Below are 21,134 nucleotides of genomic sequence, written 5' to 3'. Positions count from 1 at the left end.
ACATGGCTGGGACTTCAAGGTTTGTTTTGATGGTCAGGCCACCGCCTCTTCCGAGCTGGGCTGCTCACCAACTCATGTGTTGGGCTGTATCATTTCTATAAAGAGTTTACGTTTTTATTGGCTGGAGTGCAGAGGAACATAGTCATCAATAAAGAAGGGTTTACATTGTTAATAGCTACAAACATGTATTATTTCAAAGTGAAAGTAAAAGCCCTAACAGGCAAGACATCAGTTCCCAGTATGACACTAACAGGAGCCCAGTTCACTCCTATAGCCCATAGGAAATGGAGGGGCTCCAGATCCTGCTCTGAGACAAAACTTGTTCATCCTTGTAACAGTTCAGGGTGTGGTAGAAGGGAGGAAAAGAAAGGAGAGAAGTCAGTAGCAGGATTTGGCACTGAGGGACCACACCGCACTGCTTTCTGGGGGGATTCTAGCTCACTCTGGGGTGGTGCTGGGTCCATTGAGGTTGCAAGCTCCACACTGAATATAGTTCTTACCTGTCTTCTCTATTGTGCGTTTATCACCTCACTGAACAGAAATTCCAATGGCAAGCAAACTTTTATTACCCACTATCCACATGGCACTGTTCAAAGGGCTCGCTGCTACCCAGGACAAACCAGTTTTTCAAGTCCAGACCTGAACATATGACTGGCTATACAGTGAATCATCTGATATGGGGCTTTGGTCACAAACTGACCATGGAGAGGCACCTCACAAGGGGAAATGGAGGTTGTAAAAAAAAGAAAAAGTCTCAGAGCAAGGGAAAGCTGGGAGGAGAAGGATGATAAAAGCACTATAAAACCAACTGTAGCTGCTTGGGAAGTGTCAAAGGGGAGACGCTTTACTCCAGGTTCATTACAGGTGTACTGGCATTTTTTTCTGCCAAAATATGCCTCTCCCTCTCTGGTTTCTTGTTTGACACAGAGGGCAAAGTCAGCATGTCATCAGAGCTCCCGTGTTGTGATGTGGAACTGTGTGTGCTGGGTGAGAGGCTCCCACCCTGCGCTGCACCCAGGCTGTGCACTGATAATCCTCCTCTTCTGATCTGTAGGGAGGAGCAGTAAGTGAATGGGGTTTTACAACTTCTTTACTGAGAAAAGCTTTTAAGCAGCTTGTGGCACAGGCTTTGTTATTGGTAGGGCATAGCTGATCATCTAAACAGTTAGTGGAGGGGTAATGGGAGCAATTTTACATGCAGACAAATAGCAGCAAAATTTCTCATGCCTGTGCTGTCATTCCTAAGGCTCTGCAATTATCTGCATGACCTTCATCCTTGTAGGTCAACTGCAAACATGATCTGTGCCATAATTGTGGCTTTCCCCTTCTCCAAGACGTACAAAAAAGCACTATGTAGCCAGGAAATAAGAAATCATCAACTCATACAGAAGATTTAACCTGAAAATCTGTCACTTAATGAAAAGTGCTTGTTTGCTTTTAATCTTAGATGACATACTTTTACTTTGGATACCATTACATATAGATATGAAACATGTAGGAATTGGAGTCAATTCAGATACTGAGTTTCTCTTCCGTAGCCATATTTAGCATGTTAGAAACCCACTAGGAAATATATTTAACTTTGACATTACTTTCTATTTGCCATCTTAGAAAAAGAGCATCTATCGAGTTCTAGGAAAGTCTATTTTTGCTTTTTCCAAAGAGATCAGTAAACATTTAAAATGCAGGTAGATTTTTCAAAGTTTAGGAAGAACTGGGATCTTAGCAGAGCTTGCTTGAGGTTAATGTTCAATAGGCATATTTAAAAGGCTCTGGGAGTCACGCCGGGGCATTGCTGGCACAGACCCTTGCCTGCCCAAAATCTGAGACTGCTGTGAAGGAAAACAGGGAGGCGAAGAGGGATTGGACCTCTTGTGCGTGAAAGGTCCTTGCACACCGGCCTTTTTCGAAGAGCCAGTGTGTGTATGCTCACACTTGCTCCCTATATTATTACTGCCCTAGCACAGTTTCCCTCAGACACCCTTGATTGAATGCCTGGGCTAAGCATCTCACAGACAACAGTGCTACAGCTCAAGCCTTCTTTAACGAGTATCTACTGTGTGTGAAGATTTATAGCTGTGTAGTTTTGGGTACAAAACGCTATTTCCGAACTCCACTTATAATAAACTTAGTTCGCTGCAATTGCATGGTCTGATTGCAGACTTATCTCTTCAAATCCTGTGTCATCTGTGATTCTCTTATTACCCTTCATGGCCCTTTTCATACAATTTTATATGGCCCTTTAAACTTTTCTCATGATTCATCTGTGGCTATGGCATCCCTCCATAAAGACACCCACATTTCTCAACTTACTTATTTGTTGAGTGCTTTAGATCTAAACCATACCACACAGTTGTTTCTCCCAATCCTTACAAAATCTGTATTTCATGAGCGCAATTATTTTTAGGAACATTCTCAGATTCAGGGTGGATATTGCGAAATAAGCTAGTCAGACAGCCGATCTCCTAGAGTTAGAAAAAATAGCATTACTCCAGCAAAGAGCCCAGAAAGGCAAAGGCAGGTATAGAGCCACTCATAAAAATAGGAATGGTTGTGTCTGTTTAAATATAATTAGTGAAAGTAAATGGAGAGATTACAACATCACACCTTCATTAAAAGCTGGTTTAGAGAGTAGCTAGAGGAAGTTGTTTTCAATGTAATGTAGATTATTTTTTTGTGGATCCTACAAAAGCCAGGATCTAAGTTACATCTTTTTGTCACCATCTACAGGTGTGTTATATACTAACACTTCCCATTTTTTTTCAAATACAGACAGCAGAATTGAAGAATGTGAACAGCCAGTGAAGACTGAAAAATGGGCTTGGGCCAAGGGGGCTTCATAAATCAGTTCAGTCCAGCATGTCCTTAATCTCTCACATTTAAATCCTTTGTGCTCACCTGCAAAATAAAGCTGCTTTTTTATGATGAACTCAGGGGAACCTGTGTCTGACCCTCATCCCTCCAAGGACTGCTATACGGGGCTTCTCCAGAAAATGGGCTGATTGATAGAAAAAACAGAGCAATGATACCTTTATTTTCCCCTCAGGATTCCTAGTCTGAGGAGAACAAAAGAAAACAAACAAGACATAAAACAAAACTAATGAAACAGGTTTATTGCCTTGTCTTCTGGGACGAATCTAGCTCCTGTTGCTGAGAGGTATCCTCCATCGGACACCAGAACCCTGATTGCTATGCTGGGGTTCACAACACTTTTGGAAACCTGCACAGCAGGACGTTTTGTGCACCACAGTGCCCAGGTTCCCGGGGTCTTGATTTGGTGAGGAAGACACCGAGAGGGAGAAAATGGTGGCACGTTCCTTACCCCTCCTCTGCCGGGATAACACAGACCCAGCCCTTCATGCCAGTTGAACATCTGGGGTGGGAGGGTGAACACGACCAAATGAATGTTGGCAATGACCAGTGGGTAATGAAAGAGTAAACCCTGTGACTTAAAAGCATTAAGAAATGCAATCATTTGCACCTCTTGAAAGCAGGTCTGTGAAATTTTTTTATGCTCACCTCCCTTTCTCTTGAAACTATGACTTCTGCTGCATTATCTATTTACTTTCGAGGTGTAGGACAGGACTGACATGACAATAGAAAAGTACAAACCACAAAGATGCAATAAGGGTCTGGAGACTCAGTGATAACACCTGGTAGTGCTTCCCCAATGCTCTGGTTAATATTTACCCTTTGTACAGGAACTATTTAAATAATTGTTGATGCCTTGGTCACAATTTTTGCTTTCAGTAGCAGAGCACGGCGTATTTGACGTGATTTGAGAGGTTTTCTGAAGACGCAGGAACAAGTTTTTTATTGAGGTCAAACTCTTAGGAAGCTTCTTCTGCAGTGCTCGTTTTTGTCTCAGCTTGTTGAAAATGGCGGGTGTAAGCAGCTGCATGAAGTACTCCATGTTCGTCTTCAACTTCTTATTTTGGGTAAGTAAGTTGGTGTTTAAATTGTTATTAGTGATGCATGAAATGTGTTCAACATTATCTGAATGCTGTAGTTGAAGGAATTGTAAAGAAAATAGAGTATAAGTGGAACCAGAGTACAGTTCTAAATCAGGGAGGGGAGAATATGTTTAACTTTTGCCCTTCCCTTTGTCTTTTTCCTTCAGAATAGCTTTCCTTCCACATTCAAAAGTGGACCAGCCATGAGTCTGTCTCCCTGCCTATATCGTGCCCCTCATGTCAAGGGACATCACTCGCTTCAGTCAGAAGATAACAGGCTCTCCACTTACAATGCATTGTTCTCTTGCTTTTATTGTCTGCTGCTTGCCTCCAAATGGCATAATCCTGAAAATGTAGTTGCAACAGGAGATACAGAAAATTCACTTGTATTTTTAGCCTCCTAATTGTTAAATGGTTTTCATATCCTTCTTTGTGGTTCTTTGCTTTATGTTCAGTGTCATAATTAGTTTCTGATGGTAGACAGTAAATGTTTGTAAGATGGTATGGGCTGGCAGTACTGCCAATAGCTGTACCAAGGCAGATACAGCACAGGATGGCAGGGAGGTTTCTGGGTGTCGTTTGAACCATATTTGTCCATTTATCATACCTCAGCTGGTTTGCAAGAATTTCAGGTCCTGGAAGCTCTGGAAAGGTTTGAGTTAAAGAACATTTCTCGCATGGTTCAACCTCACTGTCAGCTTTCCCGACAGAGATTTGTCAGGTTCACCAGAGGTTCACTGAAACCAGAAGCGGAACTACTAGCCACAATATGGGCTTTGCCTCAAGGGATTTTTTTCAAGTGAAAAGGTGATACCATTCAAAAGGGACCACAAACAGTAGCCTTGGAAAATTTGTGGCTAGCCAAAATGACAAGAATTAGCAAAATTCTTTGATCGCTTCTGAACCTCACAAAGAAATTCCTAACAGGCCAGAGATGGTTTGGACTGCCTCCCCCCTCTTCTTCCTCCACCTCCATCAAGGCAGATTGAAGATATCTGACATCTGTGTTGAAGTTTTTCTGCAACGGTACTTAAAAGAGTCCATAAGTTTTTGACTCGAAATTCCTGCCCCTCAGGAAGTTTTTCCTGTTCACATTCATCTGTATTTACTGTAAGCTAAAACATAGGCAAATGTCTCAGCCTAGCATTAGAAAAGCTCCAAACTACTTCTGGAACAAACATGTGAATAATGCCCCGTGCCTAAGCCTCCAGTGACGGCATGGGTTTCCTAGGAAAAAACACAGGATGCGATCCTGGGAGAGTCTTGAAAGCTCAGGAAGCAATCAGGCATGGAACAAACTTCCCAAACCTATCTTTACGCCAAAGGTAGGAAAATCTGTACTCTATTCTGGGGAAGAATATGCTGAGAGCATTTGCTGTGCATGTGACTGCCTGAATGGGACAGAGGAGGACAGGAATGCAGCTATAGTTACTTATTTTAAAGGAAGGTGTTTAGCACTACCAAGATAGAGAAGAACAGACGTGATGCAAACAGGAATAAGGACCGACAGAGTACAATGAAGCTGAATTCTTTGATTCACATTCCTGTGTCTAAGTCCTGGAAATCATTAAATTGCTGCAGCAAAGTACAGGGAACAGTGACGTCTTTACAGCCACTGGTCCCACAGCTGCTCTCCCTGGTGCACAAGGCAATTGGAAAGTGGAAAATTAAACTGATAGTGGGAAATGAAGGTGACTTTAACCTTGATTAGGTAAGAGCAACGGCTGCATATTTACTTGCCATCCTTTCATTTTAAGCCCTTTGCAGTCTCTCTGGGAGTGTCCCTTCTTAGCGGACGTGGGAGTGGACTTTCCAGCCTTCTGATGCCTTTTTCTAAGCAGCTCTTACAGCATAGCACTAAGTAAGCAAGCCCTGGAATAGTCTAAGCTAGCTCTGCAAAGTGGCTCTGGCTGCAGTACATGTCATGTGCCCTCTGGGAATCTACAGCCCTGTGAGCCTCATGCTGGGCTCCAGCGTGTCCCTGCAGTGTTGCCTCCTGGTGAAAGAAAGCTGAGCATAGGCTGTTGAAGAGCTGTGCTTTGGAGCTGGGTGCATATATGGAGCTTTTAATAGTCCTTAAGTTAAGTCAGTTTTGTGCATTAAACCTGACACATAGGTCAGATTTTTCCTCTTTCCCTTCTTCAGAGCTTGCAGGATATCCAGTCTCAGCTGCTGCCCTCATTCTGTCAGCTTCTGCTACTCCACATCATGCAAAATAGTAGAACTACCATTTTTTTTCTGCTAAATATTGATGTCTGATCCTAGTTTGAGGCAACCTGATGAGTGACAGAGCAATCTTTGATCGGTTGTTGATACCGGACTTGCAGTCCCATCTACAACCAAAGTGGCCACTTCCCCATACCTTACCTCTGAACATCTCGATCCCTGAAAGTAGCAAGGCAAACTTAGCAGGTATGCTGAGCCATAGACCGCATTGTCTGTAGGACCTTCCTAGCACTCCTAATTTCAGGCATCTCAAGGAAGTATTCCAGTCAAATGTTTTCCTGAACAGGAGCAAACTTGTAGAATGCTCCTCCTCATACCCTTAAACTGGTTGCTTAAAAAGTGTGTGCCAGTGGAGGGAATTCCCCATAGGATTGGTTTTCCCATGTCTGGGAAGTGCAGAGTCTTGATGTACTGCTGGTCCAGAGTCAGGGCAGGCTCATCTGAGGTGATACTAATTTAACTAGGATGTATTTCTTCATCACACCAAGACTGAAGGGCTTGAGAAGAGAAGAACCAATTGAATTTGAGGGACAACAGTCCTGTTCCTGGTCAGTTTATGAGACTGTGATGACGTCAGTGCTTCTTGGTCAAGGGTTGAGGCAAAACTATGATAGCCACCCAGTTTGGGGAAAATGGGTGAGGATCTTTTCAAAGCTCTTTTTATTCCATTGGAAAATACTGGTTCATTAAAACTGAAAATTTTCTGAAATGAAAGTTTCTTTCATCAAAGCTTTATTTCAAGGAAACTTAATAATTAGGATTGAGTCTTCCAGCAAACTTGAAATGTTTGACTTTGACTCTTTGGGAACAGACCATTTTGATTTGTTATTTCAAAACTTTCTTTGCATGTTCTTGTACATTTTGTATATTACGAGCATAAACAGAAACAAAACATTAAGATTTTACTGAAACAGAGCATTTCTTATCAGCCTAAACCAACTCTATTTTTACAATTAAAACATATACACTTTACTAAAAATTTTGATTTATAAATGATGTTTCTTTTTTGAGTGGAGGAAATAAATATTGTAGCATTCCCATCTGAGTGGTAAGCTCCTGTACATTCAGCTTTATTTACTTCTACTACTGTGCTGTATTTTTGTGGGAGGTCCTATGTAACAAATAAGGCAGTGGGCCAAATTCTGTTTGGATTTGTAGCAATAGTTACTTCAGTGGAAATTTTCACATTAGCAAGCCCATGTTGTCTGGTGCATAGCCACATGGCTCACATAGTGCTGCTGAACAAGACCCAAATATAGAGTCATATGATACCAGCAGTTTCTAGACAGATTCGGTGGGATTCAGAAGGTTTCAGTGGGGAGTTCTAGTTAAATTTGATAACATGATATAGCTGTCATCAATTGTACAACTTTCCTTTTCATGTTTCAAATGTACTTATAGGAACTTTACTTAGAGCAGGAAAATGTGTGGTACTCATGTCCGAGTGCTGGCTCTGTTCCATATTAAATAATCTGCTAAAGTCGTTATGGTCTTTGATGCTGAATATTATATGAAACCTTTTGCAGGGAAAGTATTTTTTAAGAAAAATTATCTAAAACATATAAAAAATATCTCTCTTAATTTTAAACAGTTAGGAATAGTCCCAGTCTTCATGGGAAGCTCATAACAACATTTCAGGGCCATTTATGACTTCAGTATTAATGACATACAGGAAGACAATTCTAAATCTGACTAGTCTCTGGCCCTCAGTGATCACTCTTTCCTACCAGTCGTCTCAGTCCTCAATCCTTACACCTGATTAGTCTCTTAATTACCTGTCTCCAACACTTAATAAAGAGAAATTCTGTGTAAGAATCATCACGGACAAGGTTAGGAATAGAGTGACTGATGCATGGTGGAATGGTACCTCAACGATCAACGAAACAGGAGCCCAACTAGTGATTAAGGAATGTGTCTGGACCTGAGATTCATCTGCCCTGACTTCAACACCTTAAAGCAAGTCACCCCAGTCTAACTTTCACATGTACATGGCTGAGTATGATTGTTTCCTGTAAAAATGTAATGGAAAGAATAACTATAGGCATTTTATAGAAGCAATATTCTAAAGATTGGAGATGGCCAGATACTGTTGCAATAGAAACAGCAGAAAGACTTTATTTAGAACTTTTCCTGAGAGTTTTACCATAAAGAATATGTCTCTGGATGTGTGTCCTGAATATTTCTAGAAACAACATTTATACAAACATCCCTTATCAAATCTCATGTGTTTCCATTATACAAGAAACAATGTGCTTTACAGCCATGTTATATACATACAATAGCAATTTATATTCCTCCCTCATCTGACAGAATTTCTGTGTGCTTCCCAACCACATGTATAAATCATCAAGGAAATGCAGAGTCCTCTGAGGTAGAAACATCAGGGATCTGGTGCATAACTGAAGATTTAACTACCCTTATGAAGTTTCCTGGATATGAATCAATATTCTATGCTCCAGCAATTCATGTTTCTTTCACTTTGCCAAACAAATGATTTCAGAATTTTGGCCAGCATCTGGTGCAATTTGGATGCTGAACGTTAATCTAAAATTTCTGATCTTCCTAAATGTTCTTTATTTTCTCCTGCAGGTGTGTGGCTCCGTTATATTGGGAGTCTCTGTGTGGATACGTGTTAGCAAAGATGTTCAGCAGGTAAATGTATGCAGTCATACCAGAACCATGTAAAATGTGGAAGCTACTGCATATACTTTCATCTCCCATTTTCATTTCCACAAATTTGTTATGTTTTTGTTGGTAAAGATTAATGCATTTTATGATGTTTAAGATTAAACAAGATGGTGCAGGTAGTCAGATAAAATGATTGACGTAAGCACAGACATGTGACTACAAGAAGTGTCTTCTAGTGTTATTAATGTAGGTTCTTGCAGATGCACAGTGATTTCCGTTGGGCAACATGTCTCTCTCTCTCCTCTAATGAAAACGAATGATGCTTTTGTTATTGATTTCAGTGTTAGAATAATGAGGGGCCATGTGGCTCCTAGACTTTTCGATGTCTTTCCCTATTAGAATAGTATAGTCATATATATTCCTACAGTTAATTCCATATGTTTGTAGGGAATATTTTTACCTTTCTCACTATCTGCAATAACACAATTTTTATTTCCCCAGTAACTGCCACTTTGAAAGGGAGCAGGGATTTTTTCCTTTCTATTTTCAGTGGCTCCTTAAAAACACCTTATCCTTTTCCCCTCATATTTATATAGAAAGAGTTTTAGAGACCCCAAAATCTTTACTTTTAGGATTAAAATGTCCTAACAGCCCTCCTGGAGCGGGGAAGAAAGTCCTTGAGTTCCCTTCCCGGATTTTATTTGGGTTATTAAATTATTTCAGACTTTATACCTTTCTGTTCCTGCAAAGCTAGGGGGAATAGAATGTTGAGGAACCCTTGGTCTTGCAGACATGCAGCAGAGGCTGGACCTGTTGGTGCAAAGGCCCTTTGGCCCCGTGGGCCGTGCCAACCTTTTGCCAAGCATGCTCCCAGTGGCACTGGTCTCTGACTCGCAGCATGCTTTCAGTCACCCTTGAGTGAAGCTGATTTCACAGCTTGTAGATGCTTCTCTGAAAGGCACCGTGCAATCTTTGTATGTTGGTGCTTTGTTATACTAACAGGAAGAACAATCTGACTCTAAGGTTTAAGCAGTGTATTTCTTCTTGTGAGTTTGGGTCACGGAAATGTAAATGAATTTGAAAATTTAATTCGCATACTTCTATTTCCAAAAAGGCTTTCTGGCGATGGAAGTGAAAAAATGGCCAGGTATGACACAGAAGTAGTTTTTTCAGCTTTCAGACTGAGCCTTTGGTATAGATTAAGTTGCAAAGCTTCAGATCACTCCTCTGCTGCTCTGCTGAAGTCTGTCCATCAATAACAATAATTTTTAAGTCAGTATTTCCCACCTGGGAATGAAAAGTTGGTGGAGAAAAGATGATAGCTTTCCTGCCATTTGGCTGATGACACTGTTGCCTGTAGCCAGTCCCAGATGTCTCATGTCTGGCAGAGGATGGATGCAACAGAACTCAGTTCATGACGACGTTGTGCCATGGGGTAAATTACATCATGGTGGAGAGCTCTGCCGTTCTCTGCTGTGGAAGAGAAAGAATGACAACTTTCACTCCTCAACCAACATTTTACAAGAAGCTAAAATTGCCATACTTGCTAGTTGAGCATCTGCTGTGTGATGGCTCAGGTGGTACAACGGAGCTTGGAAAATCATAACCACTATTATCCTTTCTTATTTTTTGCAAGATTTCCTATTCAGAAAAGTGTGTCCCAAATTGGTTTCCTGAAGTGACACTGAGTACTCCCCCAAAACTGTGAATTAAGAGTAGGGACCAAAACTGAAAGCATTTTCTCACATTTTTGCCTCTAGGCAGGCAAAGTTCCCATTCAAAACCAATGTATATTTTGCCTGAGTAATAATTGAACAGACTGTAAGGATTTGGCTGTAGATGAATAGAGCTTTCTAAGAATAAATAACAGGAGGTTCAGTCCAACTTGGAAGGGGAAAGAACAACACATTCTTCAAATTATACTTGTCTATATACCTTTGCAATTTCCATCAGAAGATAAATGTGACAACTTCCAGACATTTTTGCTAATCTTGGCACCAGCCACACTGGAAAATATTCTTTGAACATTTTTCTCTATTTTGGCCTTTGGCCTTAGTCAGTCCTGTGGGAACTGAATAATTTTATATTTAATAATATTGAGGTATATGAATTGTTTAGTTGAATGTCCCACACATCAAAATACAGTCCTCATCTCTGAGGGCAATATTAGAGATCATGCCTAAAAAAAAGCAAGCTGCTTTGGAAAATATGTCTAACTATTTCTTTAGTATATCCAGCATTGCTCTGAGAAGTGTTCTCTCAGGAACAGCCACAGAGTATGTTCCTGGCCTTCTAATGACAAACAGAGGTTTTGTTTCTTTAACATTTGGTTAATGTAGGAGACATTTTGAGATAATCAATTTTGCTACTTCCAGTAAAAAGCAAAGATTCATCGACTGAAAACTAACTGAAAGGCACTTTAAAGACAAGAGATCTTTATTTACTCCGTAAAATTGACTTTCATCTTGTGCAGAGACAAAGACTGTGAAAAGCCAGGTTCCACTGAGCTCCCCAACAAAATGTTTAAGAAGGGGGCATTAGAGGTTTGTTTATTTATGGGTCAGAATTTCTCCATGGTTGCTAATCAGTATATTTTTGAGTTATGAAGTAATTCTCTTGTTTGAGGGGATATAGATGTTCTTAGGAGGAGCTTCTTGTAGCTGAAAGATTTTTTTCCCCTCTCTTTTCAGGAGTTGGATATAGACAGCAGCCTGTTTGCAGGGGTCGATCTGCTGATAGCCGTGGGCTCCATCATTATGGTCCTCGGGTTTCTGGGGTGCTGTGGTGCCATAAAGGAGAGCCGGTGCATGCTGCTGTTGGTAGGAAAGAAAAATATTTGGCTACCTCTAACAGGCCACAGCTACGTTTGATGGATAAGGTCCTTGCAAGTAGCATCAAATGCAGATGGGTTCTGTTTTTTTAACCAGATGCTTGATTATGATCATGTGTTTTCATTGCTTACCTTGTGCTTGAGCCCCTTATGAATTCTAGTGCAGAAAAAATGATGGGTGGTCTCATCAACAGAGAGACAGGGTCCACAGAGCCCCGAGCACGTCACGAGCTTTTTTTCCATCCAACCATCACCAAAGTTCCCTCCACCAGTCCTCCCTCCCTACCTATCCCATTTAATTTCATAAATTCCCAGTTGCTCCCTTTGCTGGTCCTCCTAGAATGTCCTCCCTGTCCTCCTGCCCAACACCTCTCACCTACACGTTGCCCATCGTGGCACTACTCCGGTATGCACCTTGTTTTGTTCACCAGCTGAGCACACTCTGTCTCGAGCACCCCCTTTTCTCATCGCCGGAGAAGGAATAACTGGAGCGGCTCTGACTGGAACTTCAGTTCATTCTACCTACATGGTTTTTCAAGCACATGAAAGCTTGACATTCACTTAGAAGAAATCATATTGTCTTGGTCAAAAGTACTATAGTTTTCTCCCTCTTCTGTTTTCTTCCTAGTTTTTTATCGGACTGCTTCTGATCCTGATCCTTCAAGTCACAGGAGGTATTTTAGGAGCAGTGTACAGATCTCAGGTACAGTATTATTCTGCATTTTCATTGATGTCTTCCGAGAGTTTTGTTTCTACCTTGAAAACTAATAAAATATTTGGACTTGCAGATTGAAGCATCCCTTAACAAGACTCTCCTGGCAAGTGTGAATACATTGCAAAGCTCTACAGAAGAATCTAAAGTGTTTCAAGAGAATTTCCAGAAGTTTGAGAGAATGGTAATTAAAATGTAACAAAGGATAGGGGTTGTTGTTGTCTGTTCCATCTCTAGCATTTGTCTGTGCTTCATTTTATGGCTTACTCTGTCATAGATTTGAATTTTATTCCACGGGGATGGGGAAGTGTCTGACTTAAATGCAGATTAAACCACTAAACAAGGGGCTTCTGCTCTCTCGATATGACCTGGTCTTTTTGCGGTCATTTCTTTGTGCAATAGTGTTCATAAGAGCAATGGAGCAAGGACACAGAACACGCAAGTGAGACTGACAGTTAGCTAAGCTCTTTCATGAGAAGGCTGCCTGCTCCTTTGTTACAGCTTTCCCTTCCGAAGGGACATTGCCCCTTCACTCTGTCCCAGCTAAGAACTCTCCAGTACTCCTAAGGCAAGATTAGGCACTTCAGGAGTGTATTTCATTTGCAATAGCCTATTCCTATGGCGACATTAAATGCCATACTTTACTATGTAAGAAGGGGGAAGAAAATATGATAAAAGGGAGGTTTGTTTTGACTGTGCTTATACCTGTCCTGGCTTCTCCCACCTGCAGGACCCCCGAAGGTGGACGCTTGGTGCCAGCTTGCTCCTGGGTATCACCCAGAGAGTGCCCTTGAATCTCACTGATATCATTGATGCTGTAGACCCCTGCCCCTCCCACTAGTACCTGTGGGTGCCTGCTGGTTTGGGTTTTTTTTAGGCCCTAACACGTGATGACTTTGATGGGTAGGCTTAAAGAATTCCTATATTTTTAAGGGCTGCTGGCGTGAAAGAAAAGGAAGCAAGGAACTATATTTGGGTGGCTTATATATATACTTCCACTTCTCCTTCCCCATTCTACCTCCAGCCCTGTCCTCTGCTTCTGAGCCAGCTTATTTCTTCTGATATAATAAGCAGCTCCCTGGAGAGATGATTGAGGGGTGAGCAAAATGAAAAATCCCATAATTACTGTATTAATTTTTAAATAGACCAGCATTGCTTTATTATGTCCCACGGCCTTTGCTTTTATACAAAATTATGTGAACATTTCCAGCTGCTTTTTAAAACAGGGAGGACCTCAAACCCAAGTCTGCACCCCTGAGCTTTAGTGGCTTGAATAAAGTGGAACATGAAGTGAAACTGCACCTGGTTTAGGTTTCACAAACCCCAAATGGAGCCCTGGCCTCCTCAGTCCATTTCTAATTTAAAGGGCTAACCATCATTCAAGGTGGTTATTTTTCTATATTTCAGAGTTTTACATGCCTGAATTTTACGTTTTCAGCCTGGCTTTTCAAGATGTGAAATGTGGATGTTACTGGAGCTTTTACTTACCTTCTGCAAGTATAACTTGCAGGAAGAAGACTTGATTTTCAAAAAATACTATACCCAGCATTGCTCCATGTTGCAGTTCCATTCTGGCACCGACAATTAGCACTTTTATAGTATATTAATGTTTTTTGAGTCCTGTATACTGAAAATCTGGTCTTTTTTCCTTTTTTTTTTTTTTTAAATTGTGCGCTTAAATTCTTATAACTGGTATGGAAATGTAAAGGTTGTTTGAGACATACAAATTTGCGACAACTTCCACATGGGAAAAGATGAACGGAAATTTCTCCTCCATTGTTTCTCTCAGCTCCCTTGCTTACTCCCCTCGAAGTGCAAATCACCACTTTTTTCCTCATGTCCCCATTTCTTCCTTTCTTGCAGAATGAGTGCTGTGGTTTGCTGAATGGACCTGCAGACTGGGGAAAAAATTTTAATACTGCTTTTGGTGGCATTAAAGTCTGTGCATGTGAACTAAAGGACCGACCAAAAGACCTCTGCACCAGCTTTCAAGGCAGATACGTTTATAAAACGGTAAGAAAAACACAATGTTCCACCCGTCTTTCCAAAAAGAGGTTTTAACCCACGGTTGTCTTTGGTGACTGGCACAGTCAGAAGTTCTGTATCTTTCCAAAAAGGCAAAGTTTTGCCTTCACTTCATTAGCCAGTATTGCCCCTGTGCAATCTGGGATGAAATTACTGTGCATACATGAAATACGCTGCTGCTGCCTCTTCCTGGGATGCCTCTATTTTAGCTGTGCAGTGTAGTACCCTTAGGACCTCGGCAGTCTGCATGGTTACTATGGGTGAAAACTATTATGGCTTTGGGGTCAGGGTATGCCTCGGGGTCAGGGCAGCACGTCAGCTACCCTTTGGCTCTCACTCCTCCCTCAGAAGGTTATGTTCCCATCCAGGCTCATTTTGGTGGTAGACACGTTGACTCAGAGGCTTTCAAATGGCTAAGGGATATTGAAAACCAAACACATTAAATGCAAGACCTTTGGGGTTTTATAGTCCTTTAATAAAAAACCCCACACTCATTTTGCAGGATCTGCTGGAAGGAAACCTTACATATTGTAGGCTTCATGGCAGCATACTCGAAGTGTAATTTCCTACAACTACAGCCTTTTGAAAAGCTTGTGGCAGTTAATATAATAATAAGGCAAAAATGTCTGGGGACAGGCAATAAGAAAGCATACTCAGAAATTGGTAGGTGGGCAGCAGAGATCTCAATTAATTAATTTCAAGATTTGTCTGTCTCCTTATATGGAAATTTGGACTCCATGCATACTAGCACAAAACAGCTTCATTTTTAGAATGCTGTTGGTACAAAGTTTGCCAATCTGCACCTAGCACAAAGCAGATTTTAGCAAATGTCCATTCTGCTTGTATACTTTTCTAAATGCACAGCTCCTTAGCCAGGTCCTGCCCGAACACTAATTTCCTCCCTGTGTAGTCCCACAGAAGCAAATACTGTTTTAAAGCAAGGGAACAGTCTGGTTAAGTAGAGGATGCCAGAACCCAATCTGGAAATAAGACGTATACAAAGAGGCTGTTTTGGCTACATTTTAATGTCTTTTTGGCCTCAGGCAAACCCTCAAAGGACACATGAGAAGCCATCAGTGAAATTACTGCAGGTGCAAGATATCGCTCACATGAACACACGGATTTCATGGTGGTGTTAGATGCTAGTAAAGACATTCAACTCTTGTGATCCAGGCAAAAAGATTTGAAATTCAGTGCAGTTCTGAGTCAGCCTAAATGAGAGTTTTTTTAGAAGGACTAGAAGGAGAAGACCCATGTGTTTATTGTGAGGGAGGAAATATGGTGAAAGCATATAACTATATTTGGGGGGAAGGCAGTTGTACTGTTGGAACAGTCTGTAGTTTTGATGGATTTAAGCCGTACTTGGCTTTGCCTACAGTTTGCAAAAGGAGTATTGTCAATGCCTGGAGAAGATGTAGTCATTATAAGAACAGATGTATGCATTTATTAAAAAGGAGAGTAGCTCTGCATCGAACTTCAGATATGATCACTCTCTTCCTCCCAGCCCCAGCCCAAGACCACCAAACATTTGTCAAAATTAATTTTTAAGCTAGGTTTTATATGCAAATATTTTTAGTTGAGCCCAATTCTAATAATAAGCTTTGAAGTTTCAAATCCAAGATCAGGTTAGCGGGAAACTGAAGTTCTCTTTCAGATCTGGTCATTGCTCCATTGGTTCTTTCCTAGCAGCAAATGATTATCAAGTGAATAAGCTTCTTTTGAATAAGAATAAAAGCTTCTTTTCTTGTCAACTGAAAATCATACAAACATAAGGCATTACAGCCATATATCTTTGTTTAAAATTGTACCCTTTTATGGTCAGCTACTAAATTCATCTTCGTATTTGGGAAGGCAAAGACTAGATATCTTTCTCAGAGCACAAGGTATGTATAGCTGTGTTCATTGTGTTTGTTAGCAACAAGCCAGAGTAAATTCAAACAGTCTTTCTTTAACACAGAGAGAAAGAGAAAGAGCGAGAGAAGTTATTTTAGAGGATGCATTCCTAATAACCTTAGGATAATAATGCTTACATATAATTAATCATTTTTTTTATTATTTTTCAGCCTTGTGGAGAGGTGATTGTCAAATACCTTAAAGACCATCTGCTCATAATTATGGGTATCGCCTTTGGACTGGCCGTTATTGAGGTACCAGTATACACCATTAAAATATTTAGTAGCTGACAAGCAATGTGTTCTACTTAGAAATACACTGGGAATGGGATTAGAACACCTGGCTTGCTCAATTAATAGACAAGGGAAAACCACCTCTCACCTTAGCTATAATCTTACTGTTATTTCATATAAACAGTATGCGGCTGCCGAGCTGTGAACTTGAGGTGGGATCAGACCACCCTGCTGCCTGTATAAGTGTATCACATGGGACTTTTTCTGCAAAGATTTGACAGTCCTGGGGCCAGGCTGTGCCTTGACAGTGAGCCCCGTGGACAGGGGGGCGTGCGGATACCCAGCCCCAGGAAGGCAGGAGGCAGAAAAGCCAGTCTTTTCCTCCTCTTTCCCTTCTTTGCTTGAGGAAAGAGTAATCTCATAAGAAAACTTAGCCCCTAAACTGCATATTCTTATCGCGGAGAAATTATGGTACAAAATTATTATTCTGAGGCACAATTTAGCTGTCAAGATGGTGCGTGAATGTGCCTGAGTGCACACCTGTGCTGCTCCATATATTCCTGTGTGTAAAAAAAGCAGAGTATGTGAGCTCTTTATTTTAATTGCTTCATCATACACTGAAGAATAACATGCAAAATTTTCCCGAAGAGAGGAGGAAAAACAGTGAGGCTACCCAGTCAGCTACTTGACGAATGATAGGTTTTGATTAGGAGAAAATGACAAAGAAACAGGGGATTTCATCATGTTGCTTTCTTCGGTCATTTTCTTTCTTTTCACTATTCCTCTGTGGTTTCTCTCCTCCCCCACCCCCTGCCAGTGGATGTTTGAGGGAAAAGCAGAAATGATGAAGATTGCTGTGCAGAGTTCAGTCTGTTATTCCAAGTGAAAACTTCTTAACATCATTGGCAGAGGATTGCTCCTCGTGGTAGAAGAGTGGGCAAAAGCCCCAACTCAAAAATACATTTCCAGGAAAATAATAGTAAGCGGGGAAGAGTTACGCAGCTGCAGCACTGGGAGAGGACAGGCCAGTAACTTCTTATTTGGCACAGGCTTCATGTTATTTAAGGTGCTATATGTGGAGGGTCAGGTCTCTCGCCTATATGTAGACTTTGAGGGAAAAAATAGGTGAAATACACCAATATTAAAAGGCCTTTAAAAATGTAACAGAAGTATAAAATTGCATCTATATCCTGAAGGTAAGTTACAAGTCACTTTGCTCTAGTTACTGCAGTTACATGAGTTGTAGCCTTTAGTTCATGGGCCATCGTTCTTCCCTGTTCTCCAGTTGGCATTTTCTGTGGCGGCTGCCTCTCCCAATCATAAAAGGATTCGAAAACAACATGAATAAACAATATGAGCCTCAGCTGGTACAAATTGTCAGCTGGCAATTTACACTTGATAAACATTTAGCCTTTCCAAAGATACTAACGTATTATGAATTCTCAAGTAATTGCAAATCAAAGGCTTAACCATGTCTGTGCTCTGGAAAACCCCAGATAAAAAGCAGTGGACAAGGAAAAGTGCTCCTCTGTAGTGTTCCCCCCTTTGCCTGCTCCATTAGGCCACTTGTGGGCTGTTAATGGTTTCAGCTCACCCTATTAGTGGAAATGATACTGAGAAGAAGGGCCCACGTTCACTTGGGCACAAGTGAAAATGAGAGCATGGTATGTCAGGGAAGCTCTGTCAGCTTATTCCAGCTGTGAGTCCATCCCCTCGACTGTACCCCTGTGTTCCTATGTTCTCTGCTGTCTCTTCCTTAAATAAATGAAGCATCCTGGTGTTCATGGCTTCATAACTGTCAAGTGGATACCTTCCACTTTTGTGAAACACCTTCACAGACTGCTTAATTTTAAATCCAGAAGGAAGCTTTCTGATCTCGCCAGCTGTCTGTCACAAGCTGTGGAATTTCACCCAGTAATTCCCACTACAGAAGGTGACCTTACTGAATTTTATATTTCAAGCAACAGCTTCTTTAGTCGACTCAGTCTTTCTATCCCAAATCTATTATCAATGAATATAAAATATTTGTTGCATGATCATTTGCCACTCAAAACAGTGTGTATAGATGTATGCCTGTATACATATACACGTATGCCTTTACACATATATTTACATAAAAAAGAGTGACAGTAGAAAAGAAAAGAGATTTCAAAGGGAAACAACCCTTAGAATATGCAATGAAATCAAGGAAGTTCCTCCAATTTTCTTAGAAAATAAAAGATTGAATTTTTGTCTGAATTTCTTGAACTTCTCAGTATTTGCTGCTCCATTGCAGCTAACAACTGCATTTTAAACCCCCAGAGTTACAGGGTCCCCCATCCAACAGAGGCTATCCATCTTTTAAACAAATGAAAGTTTTCTGTCATGTCTGCAGTCTTACCTGTGGTACATACTGATTTCATTAAAATGGCTGTATTCTAGAGTCATGTTCTTTAAGAATTACATTGGGAAAGATCTTCTGCATAGCAGATTTAGCCTGCATGTAAATCCAAGACATTTGCAAACAAAATGTTCCCACTGTGTATCGGTTGTATCCTGGGATTTCCAGAACTGCCAAGTAATACCAGAAATGTCTTTGTTTTCCAGATTCTCGGTTTGGGGTTTTCTATGAGCCTCTACTGCCAGATCCAGAGAAAATGAAACTGTAAAAGTGTCAGAACGATGTCACCAGCCAAATCAAAACCTTTGCAGATAGAAGGATATTTGGCCTGGCACACTCAGATATATATATGCATGTCTCAGGCAGCTGTTCTGATGAAAACGGCAGCCCTTGTGCACTCGGATGCTTCACAATTTGCAAAATGACCTCCTCATACTTCATAAGATTTAATGATGTGAATGTGAATTTTTATTTGTAATAAATGTCTTTGTTTATGTTTCCGAGGAGTTTATTTTCTCTGAAGACAGCATTTAAGTCATGTTGAGATTCCGAGTTCACCACACGGTGTGTCCACACGGGTGTTACACCACCCGGAGCAGTCACCCTAAACAGCTGCAAACCATCTTGCCGTGGCTGACGGGTCCGGGGAAGGCAGCTTGGCTTGTGGGGCAGGGTGTTTTCATTACGAGTGTCGCAGGTCAGTTTGACACCCGATATGGTATATATGGTCAGGGTTTTACTTGTGAGAAGCGCGGGAACTAGCTTTCCTCCAAATAGGAAAGCCGCATTTCCCTTCGGGGACGTTTAAATCTATCTCCCGGCGGATGAGATGGTCGCTCTCAGGCCCAAAGGATGCTCAGATTGCACGCGAGAGTTGGATTTCGTGGCAAGTGTTTTGCAAATATGCGTCAAGGGTGAAATCCAAGCCCATCTGAGGGCGAGACACACACAGGAGTCAGGCGGGTGAGCCTTCACCCGGAGGGGCTAAGGCAAGCGGTGGGCTCCCCAGCCCCGGGTGGGCGACGGAAGGCACGGCGGGCAGCCGGCTAAAGCATCCCCGCCACCTCAGACCCCCCCCTGCCCCATGGGTCCGCGTCCCCTCAGACGGGTCCTGGCTGCTGGGTCCTGCTCTGCCACCCTGGGGGGGGGGGAGCACGCGTGGTCCCAGGCCCTGGGGAGCTGCTGGCCCTTTCCCTGACAGAAAGTAAAACGGCATCAGGGAGCCGATTTTTGCTTTTTAAAGGTAGGAAGATGCCTAACGGTGCCCGTAGGGATCTGCTGAGGTTTTCCCACAGCGTGCCGACGGCCTCACTGCCTTGCGTCAGGGGCTAGCTGTTTCCACCAGTCCTGCTGGGCCCCCTGCTTCATCTTTAAACTTTAAACACTTTAAACACCTCCAGACAGCTGCTCTTCAGAGAAAACCACGTACCGTGCCCTCCAACTTTAAGACCCCTCAAGTGCCCGCAACTGTCTCAAAGCACGCTCAGACTGCTCCCGTCCTGACAGAGCCACGCAACTGTTGCTTATAAATGCATGAAAAGCTTTCCCTGAGCAGAGGCCTTTGCCCATGCCTTATACTGACAGGAGAGGGTTCAGGTAAAATTCATCTGCAGCAACTGCTTTCTTTTAAAACACATCCAGAGGAAAAGTTTCTGTCCCGCCCCCCACCCTTTCCCTAGCACTCAGACCATTAGGCCAAGCAGTGAGAGCTGCTTTCAGAAATTCCTGTGTCTCCCAGGAAAGTCATCTAGCTACCAGACAGTTCTGGCACTTGCCCTTCCCTCCGCTGAACCTCAGAAACTGTGCCAGAAGAGCTCAAACTTTGTTGGACCAGAGAAAAAGCATGACTCCATAATCCAGCCGTACTCACTGGAAGGAGAAATGCTGGCTTCTGGTCCTCCTCTTCCCCAGACTGTTTTTTTTTCCTGCGTGTATCTTACCTATGATTTGAAATCCTGGGAGCTGAGCCTGAATCACCCCGATCATGGGATGATAGCTGGACTCTTGGATTATCACTACAGAGAAAATGGGGAGTAGAAGGGCAAGACATAGAGAGAATTGCATCTTCCTCTTCCTCCTTCTCCTTTGCATGAGAAAGAATGTTCTCCTCTTTGAACAAAGGACCAGAGGGTCTCCCGTAGAGAGGGGGCTTAGAGCTGTGCATGCCTAGCGGATGGACATGAAGGGGAAATTACAGCTCACCCTTGCTGCCAGAAGTAGTTCGCTTCAGGCAGCTGTAAACTCGAGTATTACT

General features: G+C 42.0%; 1 protein-coding gene across 1 annotated transcript; it reads left to right on the top strand.

The window, feature by feature from the left end:
- The first annotated feature begins 3,878 nt into the window (after window positions 1-3,878).
- Window positions 3,879-19,140, top strand: TSPAN8 (tetraspanin 8). Its single transcript, XM_010561779.1, has 8 exons — window positions 3,879-3,938; window positions 8,769-8,844; window positions 11,511-11,626; window positions 12,266-12,340; window positions 12,426-12,533; window positions 14,213-14,362; window positions 16,438-16,521; window positions 19,087-19,140. The coding sequence occupies exons 1-8, from the start codon at window positions 3,879-3,881 to the stop codon at window positions 19,138-19,140; spliced, it is 723 nt and encodes a 240-aa protein (XP_010560081.1).
- The last annotated feature ends 1,994 nt before the right edge of the window (window positions 19,141-21,134 follow it).

This window comes from Haliaeetus leucocephalus, unplaced genomic scaffold (assembly GCF_000737465.1).
Source record: "Haliaeetus leucocephalus isolate CR32 unplaced genomic scaffold, Haliaeetus_leucocephalus-4.0 Scaffold151, whole genome shotgun sequence".
Taxonomy (NCBI): Eukaryota; Metazoa; Chordata; class Aves; order Accipitriformes; family Accipitridae; genus Haliaeetus; species Haliaeetus leucocephalus.
Note: the sequence above shows the minus strand (reverse complement) of the source record. Positions and strands in the feature narration are given on the sequence as shown.